This window comes from Apis cerana, linkage group LG10 (assembly GCF_029169275.1).
Source record: "Apis cerana isolate GH-2021 linkage group LG10, AcerK_1.0, whole genome shotgun sequence".
NCBI lineage: Eukaryota > Metazoa > Arthropoda > Insecta > Hymenoptera > Apidae > Apis > Apis cerana.
Window position 1 is genome coordinate 8,230,719 of NC_083861.1, and position 26,775 is coordinate 8,257,493.

Sequence of the window (26,775 nt, forward strand, 5' to 3'; positions counted from 1 at the left end):
TCTCTTCTTTTTCCTTTTTTCTTTCTCGCTTAAGACGCTTATATCTCGAGACGAGATACGTTCGTAAGTATTTAAAGGATACTCCTACATACGGTTGGGCCGAGGGGAGGAAGAGGAAGGACGGAATGGAGAACGGGATTCGCGCGGTAGACCGATCCTCACGGAGCAGGCCAGAGACTCAGTGTCAACAATGATATGACGTTGATTGTGATATGCAAATGGAAGATCGGTCGAAAGGCGGCGATACGCGGCTACCTAATGAATATTTACTCGAGCCCGAAGACACCGTGGTACGCCTATACATCGAATACTATCTACGATTAAACGTATAATTCTCGAATTAAAGTACCGATCAAATCGTTAAACAGTTGTGTTCAATGCAAATCGAAGGAGCGCGCCGAGCAATCCTCGCCTCCCTTTTCGAAAAGAAAACCATCTTTACCTTTCTAACTCCTTGCACTCCTTTCCTGCGAATTTCGCGCATAGAGACGCGTAAAATAAATTCGAAGAAACGATAAAAATTCCAACGTGAAAAATTGTGAAATTTCCGCATCGTCGGAATAAAAATAAATTTTCTCTAATGATATGCCTAATATAAAAAATTGTAACAAAACTCACCCTATTTGAGCGTTCGCCTCAACGAGACGCCACTCGTTCCCGAGGATCACCTCGCTTGCCGGCGTCGAAATCACCGATACCTTCGAACATCCAATTCCCGATTCTTCTTTCACGTTACAAATAAAAAAATAAACACTGGCGAATCTCGAGCTATTCGAAGTTTAAACCCTGGTTTAATCGTTCTCCCCCATTGTTCGTTAAAACAAAGCGTGGAAGATCGCGCGAGAGCCTCCTTTCTCGTAAGACCTCCTTCCTTACCCTTTTTCACCGGTTCCGTTAATCCATCACGGCGTCGGCGAGTGAGAAAAGCACCTGTGACAAATCGAAGATGGTGGCAGTCGCGAAAGAAATTGCATTAACTTAACACGTGTTCTCTCTAGGTCCGATCGCGACGCGGCCTTCTTTGAAAAAAAAAAAAAAAAGAACAGGAAGCAAACCTCCCCTACGACCACGTGCTAATCCTCTCCAACACCGATATATTTGTTATTTTCAACTAATCCTTCAAAAAAAAATATCGATTCACGAGAGATCATACTCTCGAGCGGGTGCCTCCTTCGGATAAGTTTAAATAGATCGGTGCGAGGATAAAATGCGTTTCCTCGGTGGAAAAGTCGGATGCGCGCGTTAATGAACTGGATCCACGTGCCTCCTCGAGTTGCTGGCTCCCTGACGGTTCTCGCCGTCAGGTGCACGTCAAGGTAACCACGTGCGAACGAAGACGACAGGAGCGCTGCTGTCATCTCGAATCACTCCACTTTCCTATCACTCGTTCCACCAATTTCTCCATCTTTCTAGATTAGCTAGCCACGCTTTCGAACTTCGACAGCCTCGTAGATACGTAGACGCTAATCCACTATCGATTCGATTCGGAACACGAAGAATCTTCGAGTCATCCTCGAACACGTAATCATCCTCCCACACTTTTTTTCGATATAAATTTCACAACTCTTCACAACGACACGAATCTTCGGAATCTTCGATTCGACAGGAGAATCCCGCGTGAGTTCCGGAAGGGAGTCGCGGCACAAACCGCGTGCGCGTTCACTCGATCGAATTGGAAGAAGAATAGGAAAGGAGGTGGACTTGGCGTTGACCGGCGGCGAGCGGTGGTGAAACGATGATGCTGGGTCGCGGCGATGCCGCTGGGTGGTGATGGTTGTTGTTGTTGTGGTGGTGGGTAAGAAGAAGAAGAAGAAGGAAACACGAGAGGAGGTGTGCTTGGCGCGATCTAGCCGAGAGTGGTACCAGCGGCCACTGAAGAAGAAGTGGCGTGTGCGGATCGCGCGGTCGAGCGAAGAGAAACGAAGACAGCGGCCTCGAAATGGTAAGGGACGGCGAGCAGAGCGGCCGAAAGAGAAGTAGACGGAGTAGGAGGAAGAGGAAAGAGAGAGGGAGGAAGAAGAGGGAGGAAGGAGTGAGATCCTCGAGGAGAGCGTCCTTCTTCTGGTGGAAAGGGAGGAGGAGGTCCGTCAAACCGAGGGCCCGCGTATCCAAACCGTATTCTCCTCTTCTTTATCTCCTTCCTCTTCATCCTTTTTATTTTCCTCCTCGCGTGTTTGCGCCATTGCGAAGTTTGTACAACGAAAAATCATGTCGATATCGATATCGGTCAGATTAAGTTCTTAAGATTTCAAAGGAACGAAGAGTAGAGGCTCGTCGAAAGAACTGGTAAGAAAGTTCGGCCACGAGTCGCATTCCCGTGTAATTGTTAAGCGCGAAAGCATCCGGGACACTCGGTGGACGAGAGACCGAAGGGTAGAATCGCGTGTAACGAACGAGATATTCCAAGATTTCCTCGACTTTTCGACGTCTGGGAAGGAGCAGTTGGCAAGCGGCGCGCACTCGCTTAATTTGCAGATACGCTCGTCGACGACCTTGCTCCTCTCCCTCGCTCTTTTCCGACTCTTCCATGCGAACCGCGTATCGTCTCATCCATCGCGTTTATCGAATTCTTCCATCGTCGCCTCGACTCAAATTCACATGCACAATAGAAAAATTAAATCGAGTCCGAAAATTTCCGTACTTTCTCCACGCATTGAATCCGACTAAACGATTGCCTTAATGACCTTCGATCAAAGACAAGCCAATAAATCGTCCAACCTCTTTAACGATACGCTTCTTCCCCGCCTCGCCAAATCCTCCACATCCATCCCGGTTCCTCCTACCTGTCTATCCTCCATCGTATCCTACATCCATGCACAATTTCCAGCAGATTCTCGCGATCGTTCTTTCCACGTCGTGTAAAAGCACAACAGGTACGACTTCGTAACAGTCCGCGGCACACCGATAGAGGAGACAGAAGCGACGACAGGATATCACGTGCGTTCGCAGCGCAGTCCTTTGAGTGGACGGGATCCGCGGCCGTCCACGACGGGGTTTTCACGGTCCTCTGATACATTGCTACCGTTTCGAGGAGGGTCCCTGTGCATCCTCCAGTCCGCGTGCCCCTCACCGAAGGCCTTGTATTATGGTAAACGAGACATCGGAGCCAGAGGCTGCCAGTCACCGCGTACTCCTTCCACTTCCATTCCGATTCTCTCTCCTTTCCTCTTTTGTCTACCCGCAGACGCGATCGTACTCCGAACCTCTTGTCTCTTCCTGCTCCCTCTCCTCCCTGTCCCTTTTCTGTTCGCGATCCACCTTGCCTCCTACTCGAGTTCCAACGCCCAACAGGCCCCCAAGAGGACTTAATAATCTTAATGAATTCGAGAAATTCGTAGGAGGCAAGGCGCAAACCTACGCCCTTCACGATCGGATCTCTTGCTCCGCGCTACGGATTTTCCAAGAGAAAGAAGATGGCTGAGTCACGCGACTGGAACGGAGAAACGCGTTAAATCTCGTTACACTGTTTCTTCTTCCCCCCCTCTTTAGATCCGTTCGATTTTTTTCATACGTGAAAAATTGTACATGAACAGGTGCTTGGAAAGAAAAGAAAAGTACGTCGCGTAGCAACTTTCTTGCGCGGCGACGATATTAACGATAATGTCCCGTTGCTGGAATTTTACAACTCGTTCGAGTATTTCGTTCAATAAATCGTAAAAATTGTAAAAGAAATAAATCTGTAGATCCAAATAACTTCGCAGCTAACTCGTCGAATCGATAATATTGGTAAATAATCATGCAAGAATAGTTGTTTCTTCCCTCCATTGCAGCTGGATCAATGGTCTCGCACCGATAAATTTTATGGAATACAGTGTACGCCCTTCTTTGTACGATATAAGTTGGAAAGGGGCGTTTGAACTCGTGATTCTACATCCTCGGGACGAATCGAATCCATCGCTACCGGGCAAGCCTTACGCCTCAATTTCCGTCTTTGTCCCACGTTTAATCTTGTCCCCTCGATCTTTCTCCTCCCTCTCGTACCATGCCTTTTTGCCTTCCATGCGCTCCCTGTCTCAGCTCCCCCGTATTCTTCCTCTTCGACTTGGATGCCCATAGGCAACGCGTATCGTCGCGTTCGCCTCGCTTCTGTCGCGCGACGATGCATCACGGCTCTCTCTAATGAAACCTTTTCTCCGACTGCCAATTAACCCCCACGCGACACCAGCCGAAACGGAAGAAAATAGCCGACAGGCTCACATCTATAATATATATATATATATAATTGTTTTCTCTGCTATGGCATTTAATTGTTACATTGTTCCTTACTTACTATGTGTTTTCTCATCCCTTCGATCCATCACCTTGGAAGTGTAGATATCCAAAAAAAGATGACGAAAGGAGCACGAACGGGGGAAAGACAGACTCGTGACAGAATTTTCTTTTAAATCTGCTCAAGCGTGTTGTTCTGTGATCGCGCTTGCGTGCGCGATTCTCAGAGAATCGCGATTACTCGTCGTCCCTCTGATAGAATAAAAAAAGAAGAAAAGAAAATGAGAAGATCGGCGTGACGCGATCGTAAGCCTGCTTACCTGTAATACCTCGACGCGAGCGCGAAAATTACGCTAACACCGGTTAGAAGAAGCGAACGGTGAACACGGTACACGATTCATCGATGTACGGACGTCGTAACATTACCTCCATCAGATAAACGAAATTCTTCGTGGAGAGGAAAATAAAAAAAGAGAGAGAGCGAGGAGAGAGAGAGAGAGAGGACATGGAAGAAGAGAATCTTAACGCGAATGGTAAAAATCAGAGAGCAGAAATTCATCTTTCTCGGGATGTCCAACACTCCGGACATTAATCCGACGATAAATACGCACGGTCACGGGTTAAGGGAAACGGGTACACACAGGATTGACAAGTTAAACGAGTTTCGCTCGATTCACCGGCCACGATCGATCATCGCGACTATCCACGCCGATCTCTCGATCGCTCCACGGGAAAAATCCACGCGACGCTTTCTCTTCTACCCCTCTTCCCTCCCCCCGCCTGCTCGAGTGACCGCCTACCCTTCGCGTTACAACATTGCAACGCGTAACAAATAGCGTTAACGATGCGAATCCCATAAGATCACACGCTGCCGCCGATTATTAATTGCCTTCATTCGTCAAATAGAGTTTCGCCCGTGAACCGTTTACCTTGAGATTCGATAAATCCACCGACCGATTACCGGATACGTAATATCGTATACGGATGAAAAGGGCGAAGAGAAAGATTCGAAATCGTGAAAATAATCATCAGAGTACGTCTGGTGTACGTGAAAATATCGTATAACCATGTGTGAAGTAGTGGTAAAAAAAAAAACGGTAATTAGAGGGGAAAAAGGGGGAAAAGTAATTAATCGTTTACCTCGTCGATACATCTCTCCGCTTGGTAAGAATAATTACGTTCGAAAAGGGACTGTGTGTCTGAGTAAAAGAGGACGACCAACAAGGTGTCGGGAGACCGTTTAACTTTGTGTTTGGGACCGCCTATCCGACGCCCTGCCTTAGGGGACACGATTGCGCCTCGCCACTTTCTAATTTACCATCGAGTTTCGCCTGTTGACAACGCGCAATTTCTCCGTACAATCATCTCGAAATTTGACGATATGCGAAATTTCTTTTCCGATTTCGATGAGCCACTTCGTCGATAGACTTTAGTATCTTATATTAATTAAGTAACAATCATCAATTATCATTTTTCATTTTTCTTAAGATTCCTCAAGATCCCTCCCTTTCCTCGATAAAAAGAAACATTGCGAATGAAAGAACTTATCCGTGTAACATTCCAATTCAGTAACGTTCAAAGAACGTTCGTCTTAAGACACGAAATTCCAAACTCGCGATTATGAAAATAAAATTTTTTTAATTTTTTTCTCTATGATCTATGAATTTCTTACAATCCTGTTTAAAGAACGATGTAACAAAGTTCATGAAAAACGTTTTTAACTATGTTCAGCGAACACCCGTTATATAAATCTAGTCGGTGGATCGACTTAAACGATCCTCGAAGCAAATTTTTACGAGACACGCATTCGTTATCCATTAGAGTAGGTATAGCACGTGTGGTGGGTTTCTGGAGTTCGATGTTACCAGAGCCGAGTATACGATATTCATTCTCTCGCGATCCATTCCGGGCGATGCGTGTAAATGGCGGGCATAATTGAATTATCATTGGAACCGCATGAAAGACAGCCCAAAGCCACCCCGGACCCAGTAATGAACGAAATCAGCGTTACGCCCCGACTCTGCAACGCGGTTTCAAAATAGCTACAGCTATATTTAGGTAACAATGGACCTCGATAAAAGCAGCTACGATAATTTCCATTGGCCTCGTCCTCCCTATTCTCCTCCGAATTATTGGCATTCGAAAATGAAATTAATTTCAATTTAATTTTCATTATTAAAGGAAACTCGATGAATGGCCACTTCCTTGCTTCTATTTTTTTTCTATCGATATTGATTTAGATGTTTTTGGGAATCACACTCGATCAAAGAATCAAAGAAAGGGAAAGAACTCTATCGATTTGATATAAAAAAAATATTCGAAATATCGAATATAAGTTTCATGAAAAATTTAAAATCTTGTTAAGTGAGTAATCGGTATGATTCCTAATTTTATGATCGTATTGATAAACGTTTAATATTCAGAGCAAATCCCTATGGCACCTTATTAATCAAAGTTTAATTGCACGTGCTGATGCTAATTAATAATCTCCTTCCCCTCCTCATTTCCCAATAAATCAAGTTAATTTTCAGTTTAATTAATTCTACCAGAGGATCAGCAGTCATTGAAGTTAATTCTCTGAAAATAACAGACATAACATTTAAGTTTTGCTTACGAGTAGTTTAATTGAGATTTTCAATGCTCATTCGAAATTATACTCACTTGTTTTTTATCATAATAAATAATACGAAATGAGATTTTATCTAAATAATCAAAGATAAAATATAATAAAATTTCTACGAATTAAATAACTAAAAATATTGAGAAAATAATTTGTATATCGTGCAAGAACAAATCCAGATAATTAAACAAACAATTATTTCTTCAATACAAGAAGAGAAGTCTGTGAAAAGTTAGATTCTCTCAATATTGAAAAAATTCCTAAGTCCCTTCTCGTGGTCTCTTCTCACAGATGTTTGAATCAAGATTACGACATTCTTGCTTTTTCTCGTTCCCCAAGTGAAGATTAAAATCTGGACCGGCGAGAGCAGTTGGACCATCGCCATTTTTTTCCCCTGTAACTTTATACCACGGGTCATTTCCATTCGACGAACACGTGGCACATAAAACTCGCGAAATAAATATTTACACATAAAAAGAATTTGTCGAACGAAATCGCTATCGAACAATCTGAATATTTTGAAAACTTTGACATATGACAATTTTGTCTCTTTTTTTTTCTTTTCTTTTCAAAAATAAATCAAGAAAATTATTATATTCGTTTAATGAAATATTATACGACACGTTTCAACGTGATTTCAATGTTAAAGATCGTTGTTGATATGAAATGATTATTCTCGCTAAAAAAATTAATGGAAAATATTTTTTATTTGACTTAAGAAACTATCATATTTCTACATAAATTTCAATTCGTGAATATTATCAAAGGATTATGAAATAATTCCGATATAAAAATTCTATACTCACTTCTATATCTGTAAATTAACGATGGAATTATCTACAAATTGTTTCAACACTTCGTACATTTCATCCGACTACGAAAATCAAGAGGGCGTTTAACCATTCGTTAAAGCGACGCAACATAACCTGCTCAAGCATTTAAATGAAAATGCCATAGACGGTGTTTCCGAATAACATAGAGAGTAGTAATCCTTAATAAAACAAAATTACATTAAACAAGTAAATTTGATATTAAATGATGATTATAAAATTAAACATAGATACTTACTCGATTTTGATGTACATATAATAAAAATTTAACTTTTATTACTTAAATACGTACACGAATGGATATGCATCAATATTAATTAAATAAAAACATATTAAATAAAAAATTAAATTCGTTTAATAGAATATAGTTATATTTATGGTTCGCTATTAAGAATAAAATTGCAATGATTGAAATTAAAACTGAATTTCAATATAAAATTATATATAATTATTTGTTTAAATCTTATCGCCGAAGAATATCATTCATAAAGAAATTCATATATACAATGTTTTATGAAATCGTCGTCGAAATAGAAATATATTAATATTTATGTTAATATTTATATTAAAATCGAAAATGTAATATCTATATTTTTTGCATTAAAAATTAAAATATATTACAATTTTGAAAGAAAAATGATGAAAATGTATTCAATTGATATCTCATACTTTGTGATCACGCATAAACAAAGAGACTAAATAGGATAAAAATTATTCAGAAATAAGATAAAAATTAGGAAATCAGCGCCATCTCTAGAACATTATAGATAAACTAACATAAACAAGGAGAAATAGTAGAAAAAGGATAAAGACAGAATTAACTGTTAGCACCATCTCTGCAAAACTATTCAAAACATGGTGTTGATCCTCAACTTTTACTCTACCTTATCTTAGAATCTTATAATTATCTTATAATTACAAATATATCATAGATATAAAACAGAATAGATATGACATTCTATAAAACTTTATAATACATGTTTTAAAATATCAACCTCAAAAAAGTTCAAAAAAGTTTTTTATATTTATTATGTTATCATATCTAACATAAAATTAAATTATTTAAAAAGTATAAAGTAAACAACACTTATATATTTCATAATTTTAAGAATTAAAACGAGAATGTTAATATAATTTCTAAATGAATAATCCTGGCTAATTCATATTATTTCTTTAAAAAAATAACGTAAAGAATAAACTAATTCGTAATCAAAATAATTAAAAATAATTACAATATTTTTTTATATTTTAATACAATATTGCAGCATCAACATTTTACCACCAACATTAATTCAAATTAAATTAGTAATTTATTGTTGCAATATTAATGCAATTGAGATTTACTAATTACAAATAAAAAAAATTGCTAAGAAATTAAATGCACATGATCGATAATGATTATAATGTTTATTGTCTATTTCAAGCACAACGTTCGTTTCAAATCTACTTTGTGACGATGACTATGAAATTGAAAAAATGATAAATAACCATCGAAAATGACTAACAGCCATTCAGCCAATCAGCTTTACTTTCTATTTTTCAAATTATTTTATCCTTTCTTTATAAAACATAAACTGTGATCGTAGCATATATATTGAAAATCCTTTTTTCCGCTTATATGTAATTTCATAAAATTAACTATTTGCATTAAACAAAAAATTAAATCTTCAAGATAAATATATAAATATAAATAAATTAAAATAAAACAATAATCTAATTTAATTTCTCATTTTAGAAGCTCGTAACGTAAATTAATGACAATTCTAATAGTCAAATAAATAAATAAACAAAAAAGAAAATTATTATTTAAAAAATTATCAGCTAAAATAATATTAAATAAATGATCAAACAAAAGTTTATTAATAAAATAAAAATATAAAAAAATAAATATTAGTCTAGTCTGAAGCAAAATAAAATATCATGATTTTTCAATAATCGAATGTTATCTTATATAATGATTTCAATATATCGAATTACAAAATGGAAAAAAGAATATGTTCAATTTATCTACACACACTCATTTAAATATAACAAGTCAAAACATGTGAAATGTGACACGAATATAAATCATCAATTTGAAAAAAATGTTGAATTATAAAAAATATTTTCAACTCTATAAAATAGAGATCCTATAAAATAAAATAAAATAAAAATAAATACAGAAATAATATATGAATTAAACTTATGGATAGATTTAGGAAAAATATACATATATGAATTGATTATGTGTGAATGATTTAACTTCTATCTGTTTATAAATAAAAAATATAATAACCATGTTTCTATTAAAATAAATAAAATCTTATACTTATTTGCATAAAAATCGTCAGATTATTTTTTAATTGTCATAATGTGTACAAAAACTATCAAACTCGAATGTTACTTTCGAAGTTCTAATGAAACAATAATATGTTGCAGATATTTAATTTCGATAATGATTAAACAAATACATATTATTAGAACAAATTAAATTTATTAATATATAATTAAATTTAATAATTGTAATATATCGATATTCTATTAATAAAAATTTTATATAATTATGTATCTCTATCTATAAAATGAAATAAGATGTTACCTATCGTTACAATTTTCAACTGTAAACTAATGACAGTATGATTGATTTGTCTCGTTGTTAGATCTTAGCAACTATCTGATTGGATAGAACGATGGAGTTTTCTATTCATTTCAATCGCGCGAAAATTGAAATATTATATATTGTACTTTAATTATAAATTTCTGTATTTTACAACATACAAAAAGTTTATCTTAATCTATTTATTGTATATTGAAATGCATTTTATAAAAATATTCCAATTAAAAATATAATAAGAATAAATTATTATAATTAATTTAACATAAAAATAATTCAAATTTGAAAAACTGAAACATAAAATTAAATTTTTTGTTTCAAATTATTTAAAAATTTAAAATTTAAAATAAAAATTGATTAAATCAGAAAAGAATATAATCTAAAATAAACGAAATCAAAATAGATATATAAAATATATAAAGAAATAAATAAAATAAATTGAAAAATAATAAAATATAATATAAGAATTTAAGACAAACTAAGAAAATAAATTAAAATGAAAATTAAAAATAAATAAAAAAATTTGTATCCATTATCCAATGTTATCTAACAATAAGATTTTAAAATATCTTACTCTAAATCTTAATACTAAAATTAAAATAAATCATACCTTGAAAATTAATATAGTCTAACGATAATATCTTTATCAAAAATAATCTTATCTTATTATTACTTTATTTAAAACAAAATAACATAAAATTAAAAACTTTCATTATTCACTTCAATAATTAAATGATCAATATCTCCAAAAACTGCATAAAATAGAAGCTAAAAAATGAATAAGAAAAAAAAATAAAAAAATAAATGAAAGTTAAAGAAAAAATAAAAAAACATAAGAAAGAAAAAATGAATATATCAAAAAATTATATATTTAAATCATTTGCCAATTATTATATAAGAATTTTGATGAATTGATTTATATATATATTAGAATATAACATAATACATAAATCATTAAATTTTTAAAAAGTCATATAATAATAAATACATAAATCATATAATAATAATAAATTTTATATAATTAATAAATTTAAATTCTTTAAAAAAAACTTAATTTCATCTGTAGCATTTTACAAATAACACTATTCTAATTTTTATTCTATATCTATCACATATTATTTTCTTTGTCTATAATATTCTTTGTACATTCAATATTTCTATTAATAAATTGAAGTTTTAAAATCCATCTGTAAGATTATGCCATTATAATATTACATTTTTTATTAATACTATTTAATATATTTCATTAATAATAAGAAAAAGAAGAAACGTAGCTGCAATTTTATAATATTTAAAAATATTTGTTTGAAAAATATATGTCATAAATGAATCTGTATGCAAATCTATGTATAAATATTTCAAAAAAAATTTATAAAAATATTAAATTAGAAAAAAAGAATTTCTTAGAAAAAGAAAAAAACAAAATAAAAATATATATAAAATTATAAAAATATATACAAAAGTATTATAAATATTTTACATATAAAAATATATATTAGTATAAATATCATATATATATATGTATATGTAATATATTTGTATAGTTTATACATAAGTACTCAGATGCTAAAAATTATATCAATTGAAGTTTGGTTTTATTTATAATATATAAAATTTTATACATATAAAGTAAAGACGACAAAAAATTATAAATGACTCCTTAATTTCTGTCATAAGAAAAAACATTACATAAGAAATCTATTCTACTTTTCGTCTGTGGTATTAATTTAAAGTGAACTGTTTACATTGCGAAAAAATTATCTTCAGATTGATTTAAATTGTAAATATATTTTTATGAAATTTACAAAAATATATATTTTAAGAAAAATTAAGAACAATTTCATAAAGTGCATATAGTGATAAATTAAATTAATATTTTTTTTATTTAAAACGATATTTAAACATCAACACAGCAGACATGAAAGAAGGACACAACGTGTCCAATATAAAAGATGATTATATTCATGAAAATGGAGAGGTAATTTTATAACACTATGTATTTTATATAATATTTTAGTATTATTCTTATTAAAAATATTTTCATAATATTATTCGAAAATACACTTTATGTAAGAGGTTAAGTGCGTCTTCAAGAAAAATATTTAACCTTTTAACTATGTTTGAATTTTTATTTCAATAATTTGATTTTACATTTTTATAATTTCATTATATTTTTTAATTCAAGAAATTTCATTATAATTTATATATTATTTATATATAATTTATATACAATATTGTTTGATATAAATAAAAAATAAATCATAATATAATAAAAATATAGTTAAGAGGTCAATATTTATAAAATATTTATATAAAAATATATTTATACAAATATATAATTTGAATTATAACAGAGTATTTTAGATTAGCATAAGTTTACTTATGTAATTGTAATAGGCTGTAAATACGGTTAATACAGAGGAATCTCCAGCAAAGCAGAAATTGCGTGGATGGCTAAATCGAAATTTAAGAATAAAAATGACAGATGGCCGTGTTTTAATAGGTGCATTCTTATGTACTGATCGTGATGCCAATGTGATTTTAGGATCATGTTCAGAATTTCTATCAGAGGACCATACAGAAGCAAGAACTCTTGGTTTAGTAATGATACCTGGTAGACATATTGTAACAATACATCTTGATGCTTGAGCAATTGTGTTTGTTTTGCTTGAAATTAACTATAGAAGTTATTATTTTTCATTTTCTTTTTGAATTATATAATTTTATTTCTGTATTTTTTAAAATTTATATACATAATAATATGAACTAAATTTCAAAAAAATGAAATGTATAAGTAATTTATTTTTAACATATTATTTCTGTTTATTGTATAAAATCTTAAACATAAATTTTAAATTATAAACAAAAAATATTTTACTACATTAAGTTAATTTATTAATTTTTACTTTATCTGCAGACTTGGTATCTGTTTTATTAGCTATAAAAAAAATAAAATAAAATTAAAATGAATTAACTTATCTATTACCATTAATTCCATTATACTTACAATTTTTAATGCATTCTTTTTGCACATTACAATATTCTTGTTCAAGTACCATAATATGGTTAATTTCTTTCTTTATGTTTCTTAGTGCATCATCTATTCTTTGAGTAAGAGTAAAAGATAAATTATCCATTCCAGACAAATAACTTATTTCTGAAACAGCTACTGCCATTTTGTGTACATATTCAATATATCCTGTTAACTTCTACAAAAATATATTAAACATATTTTTTAATAGATCTAATAAAACTAATATAAATTTATTTTATTTCTTCTTACAGTTAAGATTTCTTTTTTACTTTGTACTTTTGATCTTAGTTCAACTATCATATCCCAATGTGTATCATTAACATTTAACTCTAAAGTTTCTCTTGAAAGAGAAATTAATTCATTTAATAATGCCCTAAAAAATATAATTTTGATGACATGATAAATTTATTATCATAAATCTATTAAATAGTTCTTCAATTTTTATGAGACATACTTATATTCATTACTTGCTTTCATTATTGCTGTATATGCAACAGTTAATGATTGCGTTGCACTGTTAACAGCATCTATGGTTGATTGTTGAATCATATATTCAGGAGTTAATTTTTTTATATCAATTGGTTCAAATTGTAATTTATCATCTGCTGTTGGTTTGTTAGTTTCTGGCTGATTTATATATGTAGAACTTGTAGCATACTAAACAATAGAAAAAAGTATTAAAAAAGATAAAATATAAAAAAATTTCCAAAATTATTTATTAAATAACATTCAGAATGTTACCAGAATAGGTCCAACTCTTTTCAATAATAATTGACAAAATTGACGTAACGACATGATTTTTAATAAATAAACGTCCCTAGAAAAAATTTTGGAAGCTAAAAATCGAAATTATTCATTTTTTTAAATAAAATCATTAAAAACGGGGTTAAGTTGCATGTTTCATAATTATTTTTAACAACACAAGTCAAAGAGCGATTAATAAATCACAGAAAATTAATTTTTGATTTACATATTCAATATTGTAAAATATTTTATTTTTATATATCAAAATTCATTAAGGAATGAAGAAGTTAATATACCAAAACAACTTGTATTTACTCGTGAACTTTTTTGTACTATTTTCTCGCGACTGTGGAACGATCTAGCGAGACAACGCGAAATCAAATTTTAAACTATAATATGATCCTTTTAGATTATTAGTTTATATTTCTATGATCATATCTAAAAATTAATAATAAATTTTTATTTCCCTTTTCAAAATATATTAGTAATAATAATATTGAATAAAATATTTCAGAATTTTTTATTTTAATTGTTATAAATATTAAATAATGTAAGTTTATTACATTTACATATATAATATAATGTTTAATTTTAAATTTCACAAAATTTAAAATATCGAAATTTTTTTAATATATTAAAGAATAAAAATAAAAAAAATAAGTTATATATCAATAATAATTATTTTCATATTATGTAAAAATAAATAAATAATTATAAATTATCTTATTTGACATTGCATATAATTGCAGGAAGACTTTGCATATTTATATTTTCTTACAGTTATTAAATTCAATATAAAATGTGCTAATAAAATAACATCAATTTTTTTTATTCTTTTGTTCAATGATATCCTACACATTGTTTTATTCACCCAAAACAATAATTTATATAAATTAGATTTATATAAATTAGATTTGCATTTAATCAATTTAGAGAAATTTTTAAGAGAAAAAAATTATTTTGCATATAAAATGCAAATTGCATATTAAATGTATAAAAAATGCATTTTTTTTTAAACAAATAACATTATCAGATATGGATTTACCTCACTTAATATAATTCATGACATATCAAATTACATATATTTGATTATATAATTAAATACGTAATTATAAAAAATTATATTATAAATGCAGTGAGGTGCGTGCATGTATCATATGTATATAAAATGCTATAAAGTTAGGCTAGGGTTAATTAATTAGGAATGTAAAAAATAATAATTGTGAAACTTTAAAAAAAAAAAATAAAAATAGCCACTGTTTTTTTAGAAAAATTGGTTCATATATATGCATATGTAATTATAATGCTTGATGTAAATATAGAAAATCAGTTAAGTTAAACATATTAGAGCATATCTAAGAATAAAATATGAAAAGTATCACAATTAAATATTATATTCATAGTAGATAAATCCGACCAAATAATATAATGTATATATATTATTTGTTAAATAATGACTTCATTCTGATAATTTATTCATTTAATAAATGTATTTTATAATAATTGTTTAAAACTATTATTATTCAAATTTACTACTTGGCACTTAAAAAATTATTTTTTTTATATGATGGTCGGTTTTTTTTTATTTTTTTGTATGCAAAACATGAAATAATACTCTTATTTTTTTGTATGAAAAATGAATTAAATATTTCTTATTAATTTTATACAAATATATAAAATTAAATAAAATAACATAATATTCAGATTTGCAAAATAATTCATCTAGCCAAAATGACACAATTTTTTGAATTTAATTTAGATTTCTAAATGCATTCATAAATCTGTTCTATAGCATAACAAATTGTTTAACTTATTATATAAATAACCGAGATACTACCGGTCAATAATAAAAATCACACACTTTTAGATAAATCTTTTTTTAAAGTTCTTGATGTATTTCTTCTTGAGTACTTTTATGAACAATTTTAGGTTCATTATTTTTTGATGAGTCCATTGATTCTGTTGATTTTTCTGAATTTAATGACTTTTCATTTTGTACTTCTGCACTTTCAGGATTTTCATTTTGAAGGTTTTCTGTCTGAGATTCTGTCTTAGAATCTGATTCTGGCCCTTCCTTTGAATTTGTTGCAGTTTCATTTATACTCTCTGTATGATTTGTAGTAGATTCTTGTTTTGGTCTCCATATTTTTGCTTTATTAATAAGATAATTCACTTCCCTATCAAGTAATGCCATTTTATTTACAATATCACGAACTTTATATTTCACAGGTTCATATAAAGCTGTCTCAGTAAAAGATTTAATAATTGTATTGTAATATTCCTATAAAAATAATCATACATATATATATATATATACATATGTATATAACAATATAATAATTATTTATAAATATTTTATTATTAAACTATAATAAAATAATTTACCTGAGTTTCATTAATTACTTTTTCTAATGTTTCTATTTCAATTTGAGTAAAAATTTCGCTAGATAAACTCAAATTGCGCATATTATTTAAAAACGTTGTGCTTGCATTTAACATAGATGTCATGCCTTTTAATGCTTCTGGGCGCTCTCTGTGTTCATAAACACGTTCATATACATCATTAGTAAGTTTCTGAAGATATGATAATTTTTCTTCGTATATTTCAGCAGTTACACTGAATCCATCTTCATATAGCCATTCAGAAATTTCAGAACATGCTTTCAATATGCTTTCTGCTTCTTGAGATGTAGCAACAGTAGCATATTCTTCGGATTCTAATTTTTGTTGAGCATCAATTATAAATGTTTCTAAATTATTCAAAGCTGTTTCACGTTTTGTTTTTTCGAAATCATATACATCTAAACGATGCAATCTAAAATGATTATATGATATTTAAGTTAATGGTTAATAGAAAATATGTAGAACATATTTTATATAAAGTTATCATACAGTTATTTATACTCACTTTGCTTGAGATTTAACAAGTTTATCTCCAGAAAGAATTTGTGATCCTAATTTGATTTCATCAGCTTTAATAGGTTCTTTAATTGTTACAATTGTAGCCTTTTTTTCTTTTTCTTTTTCTATTTTTTCAGTTTTATTTACTATTTTATTATCCTCTGTAACCATACTATCATTTTTCTTTTTCATTTTATCTTCTGTCTCCTTTTGTAATTCAGAATATTCTGATTCTTCATGAACTGGTTTTATATCTTCTTTTAATGATTCTTCTGATTTTCCTTCTTTGTCTTCTAATCCTACATTTTTTAAATATATTTATTTTAATATTTCATTTATATTTACAAAAAAATTAATAAAAAAATTATATAAAATATAATTATATTTGTTTTGCGTAATTTTGTAAAAAAAAAGTTATAACTGATAATTTAAATTTATTTTTAAAATATACTTTATGTTTCTTTTATGTCATCTAAAATATTTTACAAATGCTTGCAAAAAATGGTTATATATTTAAAAAAAATTATTTTAATGATTCATTTGTTTAACTAAAGTTCTAAATTCCTGAATTCTTATATATTTAACAAAAAAAACAATTATTATAAAATAAATACTAATAGCAATTATAAATTAGTAAATAGTAGCATTTTTTGCAATGCATTCTACGCAAACCTGCAAAAAGTTTACTAATAGTTGAACCAAGTATTGAAAAAGTACTCTCTTCTTCATCAGGAGTTAAACTTGATTTTTCCGATACTAATTCTACATTCACCAAATTCAATATGCCACTTTCATCCATAGCAAAGTGTGCTTTAATGCCTTTACTTTCTGCTCCATCTTTAAGATGTTTATCTAAAGCTTCAGTAATACCAGATAAAGTTATTGTAGATAGATTGAAATTACCGATAGCACTAAAATTAAGATACTATAATAAATAAACATAAATATATTTTAAACAATAATTATTAAATATACATACGCTATTTCATTAAATGGTAAATAGTCTAATTCAGCATAATTAATATGAAATTGAAAATTTTCTGTATACTTATTAAATGTAATAATTTTCTTTTGTGGGTAAGGATTCATTTTATTAAATAATGATTTTTTTACCTAAAAATATCATTTTTTGTATAATATTCAATTTTGATAAAAAATTTTAAAAAATAGTAAAAAAAAAATAATAATATATAAAATATACATATAAAAATATATAAAAATAAAATCTTACTTGTTTTATTCTATTATTAACTGTTCTATCAAAGACAATATGAATGGGAAACAATACAGCATCTTTAGTAATAAATTTTTTTACTTTAAATCCTTTACTAAGATCTGCAGCTTTATATACTGCTCCTAATACAGCTGCTTCATCTGTATTAATGTTTTTAGATAACTCAATTGTTAAATATTGACTTAGATGTTCTTGTATCTTTGGCATTCTAGTAGCAGCTCCCACTAATACAACTTGAGATATAGCATCCATTGTTAAACCTATAAAATTTACATTAATTTATGATATAATAAATATATTTTAATTTAATTCATTTCAATATACCTGATGTTTTATTTATTAATTTATTTCAATATACCTGATGTTTTTAAAGCAATTTTAATAGGATTTGTTACTCGCTCAAATAAATCAGTACAAAGTTGTTCTAATTTTTCTCTGGTAACTTGTAATCTAAAATCAACTTCATCTATTAATCCTTCAATTTGGGCAAAATGATCTGTATTTGCACTTAAGACATTCTTAACACGACCAGCTTCTTTAAAAAGTTTTGCCATTGCTCTTACATTGCTAAATACAGAATTTTTTGTTTTATTTAATGCATCAAATTCCTTTGCTAAATAATGTTGCAATCTAATTTGCACTTCTAATCCTCCCAAAGTACGATCATAACCCACACCCAAAATGGTAACATGTGGATTAGTTTCAATAAATCCCTTTTCCTTTGTTTTCACATTTTGATAACTGACAATTGTTGCAGTTGTACTGCTAGCTCCCATATCATAGAACATTACATAATGTGCAGTATCATTTATTTCTTTACTGCGAAAAATTCCATAATTTAATGCAACTGCAGTGTAATCATTAATAAGTTGTAATACTTTAATTCCTGCAAGATCTGCAGCTTGCATAAGAGCTGTTCTTTCAATTTGATTGAAAAATCCTGGAACAGTTATTACTGCTTCACTTATCTTTTGACCAGCTGAATTTTCTGCAAATTCTTTTCCTTTATGCAAAATTTGTGCAAGTAATTCTTCTGGAGTATATGTGGTATTTTCATCTAGTCTAAATGTAATTGTTTTACGCTCTTCATCAGATATAATATCATAATATGGAAATCTTTTTTTATAAAGTTCTACTATAGGATTATCTATATATTTTCCTAAAAGATCTAGAATATAAGAAAAACTATTTTGTGGTGATCTAATTCCCACTACTTGAGCATCTTCTCCAAAACTTCTTTCTCCATTTCTAAATGCAATTGTAACTGGTGTTTTTCTCTTTGATTCTTTATTTAAAGCTATTTCCATAGGAACACCAGGCTACATAAATTATTAATAAATAATATTAATAAAATTTATGAATAATAAAATACATTAATAGTTTAATAATAAAATGAAATTTACTTACTGAAACAATAGCAACTTTCATTGATTCACTACCTATATCAATACTCATAACAGCAATGCCATTGCTATGGTCAATAAAAGTTACAATAGTAATCAATAATAACCAAATAATGGACATATTTATTCCATTTGGTTTCATCTATAATTTAAGACATAAAAATATATATGTTATTATATTACATTTAAATTTAATTTTTGAAGATATTTATTAAATATCTTAACTCATGAAATGTTTTTAAATATTAAATAGTAAAAAAATAATAGTAAAAGAATAAATTTTTATAATTAAAAAAATTTTAAACAAAAGAACATAAATTCATTTAATAAAAAAAATTTTCTATAAAGAAATTCAAATTATAATGTTGAATAGTACAGTATCTAAAAAAATTTTGAAATAAATATAATAAATATGAAATTATTGCAAATATTATAAATAAAAAGAAATCTATGAAACAATTTATAAGAAAAATATATATAAATCTTCGTAAAACATAATTATATGAAAGATAAATTTCAATTACACGAGAACTTCTGTAAAACTGTCAAATTTGGTTATGGTAACTAGAAATTAAGAAAAAATCTTAAAGAACTTTACTCACTTTTTCGTCTTTTTTTAAAAATATTAGTCTGACGACAAAAGAACTACTGTTCTTAAACCATTAGACATAGGTACACGTACGTTCCAATTTGTTTAAAGCAAGAAAAATAACGTACACCTTTTTCATCAAACTGAATAAGAAGCATGTGTTTGTGTGGCACGACGGGATTGGTAAAATAAGATGGAAGAAAACAATCATATTGGTCCGCGCTGGCAAATCAAAACGAATAAACCGCTTTCATTCCATCCCCACTTTATTATAATATAGATAATTTCGAAAAATTAAAATTTTACAAAAAAATGCTTTATTTTTTATGATTATTAATTCTAATAATTAAAATATATTTACTATATTAAATAATCACTTTTATTTTTATTTTATTTTAATTTTTAGTAATAAAAAAATAGAAATGAATGATAAACAAAAAGAAATTAATAAATAAATATAATTACAATTTATTTAATCAATTAAAATATATTTAATTTTCAGTCATTTAATATTACATTAATAAATGCAAAATTTGTTACATACAAATACATTATTAATTATATTAGTGTTTGCAATAAAAGTGATATTTATATGTGAATATTTATTAAAAATAAAAATCTTAAATTTTAGTTCTATTTATCTTAAATCTTATAAAACTATTATAAAAAAATTGTTACTTTATTAAGCAAATTATCTCTTTATAATAGTATAATATTTATACTTTTTATAATATTTATAATTAGAAATAATTTGCTGATTAATATCTTAAACATTTAAATAACTACTTATATGTAAATAAATAAAAACAAAAAAGTTTACAATTTTATAACTAATATAATTATGAACTAATATAATTCACAGTACAATGTGTATAAGTATTTGTTCCTCAATAAGTGTTCTATTTGAAAATAAAATAGAACAAAAAACTTATGCACAAATATGTAAAAACGCTTGTAATGTACAAATGTTGAATAATCTCATAGTTCTTCTGATCGTCCAAATTTATAAGTAAGAGATCCCAAGAAAATAAATACATTTTGTAAAAAGAGACCTACACCAGGCCAATGATGTTGAGCTCCTAAAAAATTAAATCAATAATAATAAGATGATAATCATATTCATAAATGATGTATATTATTATTAATTATAAATAATATACAAACCTGCAGCTACAAAATCTGCAAATAAAATCCAACAAGCTGCAATAACTGCAGCAAATCCCATTACAAAACCAATAAATAACCAACCTCTTGCACCTCTAGCTCCAAGATAACCACCATTAAGTGCATCACCTCTCATTTGTGCATTCGTTACAGAATTTATCCTAAATTAAATAATTATTTTTAATTATTATATATTATTGCTAGAAATATTATAATAAACATGAACATTTTCTTACATAAATAAAGATATAGTTCCAAATATTCCACATACATGATATGCCTTTGCCATTTCATTAGGATACTTAGCATGAGCGTCAATAATAAACCACCATCCTACAAAAAACTGAAATTGCAAAAAAAGAATAATTATTTTATAAATAAATGTAATACAAATATAAATCACTTGACAAATAAAATTATAATAAGAAAAAAACATATATTTTAATTATTTTAATTATTATATTAAAATATATTATATTAAAGTATACTTATTTAATAAAAATGATATAAAAATAATATTATTACAAATACGTAATAAAAATTAATATGTTTTAGAAATAATTAAATTAAAAATATATTATACTGTCAGTTTCATTTAGAATAATGTAAACGTCAATGTTTACCAATGTTCCGGCGAACATAGACACCAATACATTTCGTTTGTTGCCTATTTCGAACCATACGCATGTTGAAGATTGTAAACTTTCCAAAAAAGATGTCATTTCTCAAAATTCACAATAAAATAGCTCAGAAATCTAATGTTACGATTATACAGGTAACCTAAATAACAAGTATCAATCACCAATATCATCACACAAATATATATATATATATATATATATATATATATCAACAACCATGGAAAAACTACATTCACAAAAATTATTCTTAAGATTGTAAATTTTCTTTAATATTAAGAATTTTTCGTATTATATGCATTGTGATATTATAAAATATTCTATCTTATAAAGCATTTTTATATATAATTTTTTTAAATAAAATCATATTGTTAAAATATATAATAAAAATATGAAACATTTTTTTATTTTTTTGTATAGTGTTATAATTCTAGTAACATTTTCTTAAGTTACATCATAAAATAAAAAGATAGAATAAATTAACACATGTTCATAATATGTATTTAAACTATTATCAAAATAAATATCTTTATAAATATTTTCAATAAATTAAATAAATCTTAAATTTCTATAAAATGACATTGGATTTAGGTTTTGTGGAAAAGTGTGAATCTTGGCAAGTAGAAAGTAGATTTTTTCCAAGCAAAGTTGGGGGTAAACCAGCTTGGCTTAATTTAAGAGATATACCTGGAGAAAAAGATTTTCATTGTGAATATTGTAAAGAACCTTGTATTTTTTTATGTCAAATTTATGCACCATATGAAGATAACGAATATGCTTTTCATCGAACGATTTTTATTTTTATATGCAAAAAAATGGAATGTTGTAAATTAAATAAAAATGGAAATTTAAAAGTATTCCGTTCTCAATTACCAAGAATAAATGAATTTTATTCATCTGAACCTCCAATAGAGCAAAGTAACTGGAGAACTGACATTAGTATGTATGTTAAAAATTATTTTAATAAATTTTATTAATGATTATTTAATTATTATAACAATTTTAAATGATTGAAAAATATTACAAGAATAATAAAAAATAATTTGAATGATTTTAGGTATAAATAAATGGGTAAAAACATGTTATACTTGTGGAATATTAGCACTTAATCATTGTTCTAAATGTAAAATTGTAAATTATTGTTGTCGAGCTCATCAAATTTATGATTGGAAAAATGGACATAAAGAGATTTGTGATAGTAATCAAAAAATAATAAGAATGAATAAACTCTTATTTCCTGAATATGAAATAGTTATAGAAAGAGAAGATAAAGAAGATACACATAATTCAAATGATTTAATTAAAGAAGAAGAAGAAATTAAAAAATATGAAACAATGGTACAAAAAAATGAAGCAGGAATTTTTCAAAATGAAGATGTACAAAATGAATTGCTAAATATGGCTAATCAACAAGAAGATGAAACATTTTCTAAATTTCATTCAACTATTAAAAAATATCCAGATCAAATATTAAGGTTTTCATATTTATTTTCCTTGCTTTGTAGTTCTTGATTATTATGATATTTCTATATAATAAATTTTATCTATTTATAGATATGATAGAGGAGGCAATATTTTATATATTTCAGGATCTAATAAAATTAATGAAGTACCAAAATGTTCAGAATGTAATGGAGAAAGACAATTTGAATTTCAGGTAAAATAAAAAATATATTTTATTTTTAACAAAAATTTTTGTTATATAAAAATTAAATTAATATAACTAATAGGATTATTCTTTATAGATTATGCCTCAATTATTAAATTTCTTAGACTTTGAAAATACATTAAAATGTATTGATTGGGGTATTTTAGCAGTATTTACATGTATAAAATCATGTATGCCTAAAAATGGATATAGCTTAGAATATGTATGGAAACAAGATATTATGGAAAGTAATCTTAATGAAAAATATTCAAGAGAATAATTAAATTGTAGAATAAAGTAAAAAAAAATTATGAATATTTTATAAAATAATAATTTTAAAATTTATAAAATAATAATTTGAAATATATGATGATTTTAATAATACTTTAGTTTCTATATTCTATATTATTATTTCAAATACATTACCAACTAAAAAGAAATCTAAATATCCCTTAAAATAAAGTTATATTTCAATAATTTAATAATTTATAATCAATAATTAATTAATAATAATTAATCAATAATTTAATAAAATTAAAAAAAAATTTTAAAATATTACAAAAACAATTAGTAACAAAATAATATAACTAATGAAAAACATTGTCAACAAATATAGAATATTATTAATATTAGAAATATTTAATAATATTAAAAAATATTAAAATAATGCTTGTTATATATAGAATATATAATATTATTATTATGAAAAAATTAATATATAAAAAAAATATATAGATATTATTTTATTCAATTAGAATAACTTTAAACTGTAAAATATAAAATGAAATGTCAAAGATAAAATTAAGGGTTTTTTAATGATGTGTCATGTAATTTATATATTTCATTCAGAAATTTTACATTTAAATAAAATATATAGTATACTTATTTTTAAAAATATTTTAATAATATTATATATGTATCAATCAATTATTTTTATAATAAAATGTGTTAAAATATAATATATTCCTAAAATTCCCTAATTTTAAATATATTTTTTAGTATATATACTAACTTACTGTTTCAAAATTTCTTTTTCATAAAATTAAAAATAAATAATTAGATATTAAAAAAATTAATTATTTAATAAAACATTAATATATGCATTAAATAACTTAAAATACTAATAATAAAGAATAAAATAAAATTTATAAATATTAATCACAATTAATAAATTAGGTATTAAATGCTTTCTAACAATTTTTGAACAATTTCATATGAAAAAATAAAAAAAAAGTACATTATATATAATTTACAAATCTATCATAAATTTTTTTCAAATTATATTTTCTTAATTTAATTTATCAATGTTCATTCATTTAACAGTGATTTTTATATTTATTTATTATTTTTTATTATTATTTATTATTACAACCTATAATTATTATAATTTTAAACATATTAACATTAATAATAATTTTATATGGAAATATAATATAAAAGTAATGTTGTAAATATATCTTTATGTTATTATATGTGAAAAGTATATAATAATATATTATAGATAAAAATATAGTTTGAATTAACTATACTGATTAACGTAGTTCAATTGAGTACCTCTATACGGAAGTGACAGGAATTGCGATTGGTAGGGTAGCGTTATTTTATTACGTGTCATATACGCAAATCTTTTCTCTATTGCTTGAGAATTCCAAAAACGAGTTTTTGGGAAGTTTTTTAATATTTGATTATCTTAATTATATACATATTAAAGGTATTAAAATTTATATTTTTATTTAAACAGAATAAAATACAAGTTTATTATTTTGGTTTATTATTGTAAAGCGCGTGTATGTTAATAACATTTAAAACTGTCATAAACATATGTAATATAAATATATTTAATTTACTTTATTATTTTTAAAAAATAAATTCAATAATATAAAAAAATATTTGCAAAGAAATAATAAATATTAAATTTATAAAAATCAACATTTTAGATAATATATTAATAGTAACATAAGGACTCAAATTTGACTCAAACGATAGAAAATTTTAAATGTTAAAAAATTTCATCAATAATATTTTCCGAGCACTTAGAAACTTTTTTATTAACTTTTTATTTTATCATAATTTATAATTTTAATTGTAACACTTTTATATTAAAACATAAAAAAAATGTAATAAATTTATTTCAATATTTTTTCATTAATATGCATTTTATTTGTAGCAGGAAGATGCGTCAATTGAAGGGAAAAACAAAAGAAACAAATAAACAGAAGAAAGAGAGGAAAAAGGAATTTCTGGAAAATAAACAACGTGTTTTTACAGTTGTGTTACCAACAATTGCTGCAATATTTGTTATAATAGCAGCATACGTTTATGTTAAAACCCGTCCGAAAGTTGTTGAGTATTAATTGGCGTGTGTTCATTATTAATCATTAAAATACAATACCAATGTATTTCAAGAATGCTTGGACAGTTCCTTGATACATTTGTACAATTAAATAAGAATTATTTAAATAAGAAAGCAGATTTGAATGCTGCTCATATGATACTTCATTCCTAACATTCAATAATCAAATATGAACATTGTGCATTAATTATATAACTTTTACAAAATATTTTTCATGCTAAATGTTATACAATAATATTGGGATATATATGTATAATATATATATATATATATTGATATAACATCAAAATTATGTATATATATATATATATATATATATATATATATATATATATATATATATATCAATTAAGGAAATATAATTAAGACATTTTTATTATATAAATAGAAAAAAAGTATTTGTGCTATTATTAAAAAATTTGCCTAAAAAGTAGTTAGTTTCTAAATTTATAGATTAAATTGCTGTTTATTGTATTTTTCAAATGTACTTTATAAAATGTTAATCAAATTATTCCAACATAAAATATGATTCCAAGAATGTTGTTGCAATTTTAGCATAATACAAATTTTTTTCATATGAATTATTTTACATAATTCTATGAAATATCTAGTAGCTTTATTATTCTTTGAAAGAAAAATAAAAAAATGTTTTATAAAATATTTGCATAATAAACGAATATAAAATAATTTTAATATGTTCCTATTATTTTCAAAGTTATCTAAATTAAATGAATATCAGCTATGATTATTATCATTAGTATAACAATAACAATAAATGTATAATCAGGAACCAAAAAATTGAGAACCCCTGAATA

The 26,775-nt window shown here is 26.8% G+C and overlaps 6 protein-coding genes across 15 annotated transcripts in view; 2 read left to right on the top strand and 4 right to left on the bottom strand.

Annotated features, from left to right (window-relative positions):
* The window catches only part of LOC107993608 (unconventional myosin-IXb), a 75,366-nt gene extending 70,402 nt beyond the window's left edge, over nt 1-4,964 (bottom strand). The window contains exons 1-2 of one of the 3 annotated variants that reach the window (XM_062080058.1): nt 4,271-4,964; nt 3,982-4,199 (exon numbers count right to left, since the gene is read on the bottom strand). The gene's annotated coding sequence lies outside the window, so the exon portion shown is untranslated. Of the gene's footprint in view, nt 1-618; nt 1,454-3,981; nt 4,200-4,270 lie in introns of those variants that run through there. The other 2 variants (XM_062080056.1, XM_062080057.1) reach the window with 2 other exon arrangements.
* A 6,807-nt stretch (nt 4,965-11,771) lies between these two features.
* Nucleotides 11,772-13,222, top strand: LOC107993611 (N-alpha-acetyltransferase 38-B, NatC auxiliary subunit). The gene is made up of 2 exons (XM_017050122.3): nt 11,772-12,230; nt 12,650-13,222. The coding sequence occupies exons 1-2, from the start codon at nt 12,171-12,173 to the stop codon at nt 12,899-12,901; spliced, it is 312 nt and encodes a 103-aa protein (XP_016905611.1). The 5' UTR covers nt 11,772-12,170; the 3' UTR covers nt 12,902-13,222.
* On the bottom strand, nt 13,051-14,407 carry LOC107993610 (uncharacterized). 4 transcript variants are annotated; one of them, XM_062080072.1, is made up of 6 exons: nt 14,327-14,407; nt 14,028-14,103; nt 13,741-13,943; nt 13,536-13,659; nt 13,260-13,461; nt 13,051-13,190 (listed from the first exon to the last, which is right to left on the bottom strand). In XM_062080072.1, the coding sequence occupies exons 2-6, from the start codon at nt 14,079-14,081 to the stop codon at nt 13,135-13,137; spliced, it is 639 nt and encodes a 212-aa protein (XP_061936056.1). In that variant the 5' UTR covers nt 14,082-14,103; nt 14,327-14,407; the 3' UTR covers nt 13,051-13,134. The 4 variants fall into 4 exon arrangements, with proteins under 4 accessions (XP_061936056.1, XP_061936054.1, XP_061936053.1 ...); XM_062080070.1 differs by having other exon boundaries at nt 14,028-14,122; nt 14,327-14,399; XM_062080069.1 differs by having other exon boundaries at nt 14,257-14,399.
* A 124-nt stretch (nt 14,408-14,531) lies between these two features.
* LOC107993615 (hypoxia up-regulated protein 1) lies at nt 14,532-20,332 on the bottom strand. 2 transcript variants are annotated; one of them, XM_017050128.2, is made up of 9 exons: nt 20,171-20,332; nt 19,573-19,710; nt 18,524-19,484; nt 18,163-18,425; nt 17,911-18,044; nt 17,649-17,842; nt 16,939-17,230; nt 16,416-16,845; nt 14,532-16,311 (listed from the first exon to the last, which is right to left on the bottom strand). In XM_017050128.2, the coding sequence occupies exons 2-9, from the start codon at nt 19,708-19,710 to the stop codon at nt 15,910-15,912; spliced, it is 2,814 nt and encodes a 937-aa protein (XP_016905617.2). In that variant the 5' UTR covers nt 20,171-20,332; the 3' UTR covers nt 14,532-15,909. The 2 variants fall into 2 exon arrangements, with proteins under 2 accessions (XP_016905617.2, XP_016905615.2); XM_017050126.2 differs by having other exon boundaries at nt 17,604-17,842.
* Nucleotides 20,333-20,972: 640 nt separating this feature from the next.
* On the bottom strand, nt 20,973-22,087 carry LOC107993613 (transmembrane protein 50A). The gene is made up of 4 exons (XM_017050124.3): nt 21,945-22,087; nt 21,558-21,664; nt 21,322-21,482; nt 20,973-21,236 (listed from the first exon to the last, which is right to left on the bottom strand). Exons 1-4 carry the CDS (start codon nt 22,041-22,043, stop codon nt 21,136-21,138), a joined length of 468 nt encoding a protein of 155 aa, XP_016905613.1. The 5' UTR covers nt 22,044-22,087; the 3' UTR covers nt 20,973-21,135.
* LOC107993612 (programmed cell death protein 2) lies at nt 21,956-26,647 on the top strand. Of its 4 annotated transcripts, none has more exons than XM_062080066.1 (5): nt 21,956-22,096; nt 22,551-22,898; nt 23,017-23,434; nt 23,514-23,616; nt 23,705-23,991. In XM_062080066.1, the coding sequence occupies exons 2-5, from the start codon at nt 22,775-22,777 to the stop codon at nt 23,885-23,887; spliced, it is 828 nt and encodes a 275-aa protein (XP_061936050.1). In that variant the 5' UTR covers nt 21,956-22,096; nt 22,551-22,774; the 3' UTR covers nt 23,888-23,991. The 4 variants fall into 4 exon arrangements, with proteins under 4 accessions (XP_061936050.1, XP_061936049.1, XP_016905612.1 ...); XM_062080065.1 differs by lacking the exon at nt 21,956-22,096 and adding an exon at nt 22,183-22,217; XM_017050123.2 differs by lacking the exon at nt 21,956-22,096 and having other exon boundaries at nt 22,200-22,898.
* The last annotated feature ends 128 nt before the right edge of the window (nt 26,648-26,775 follow it).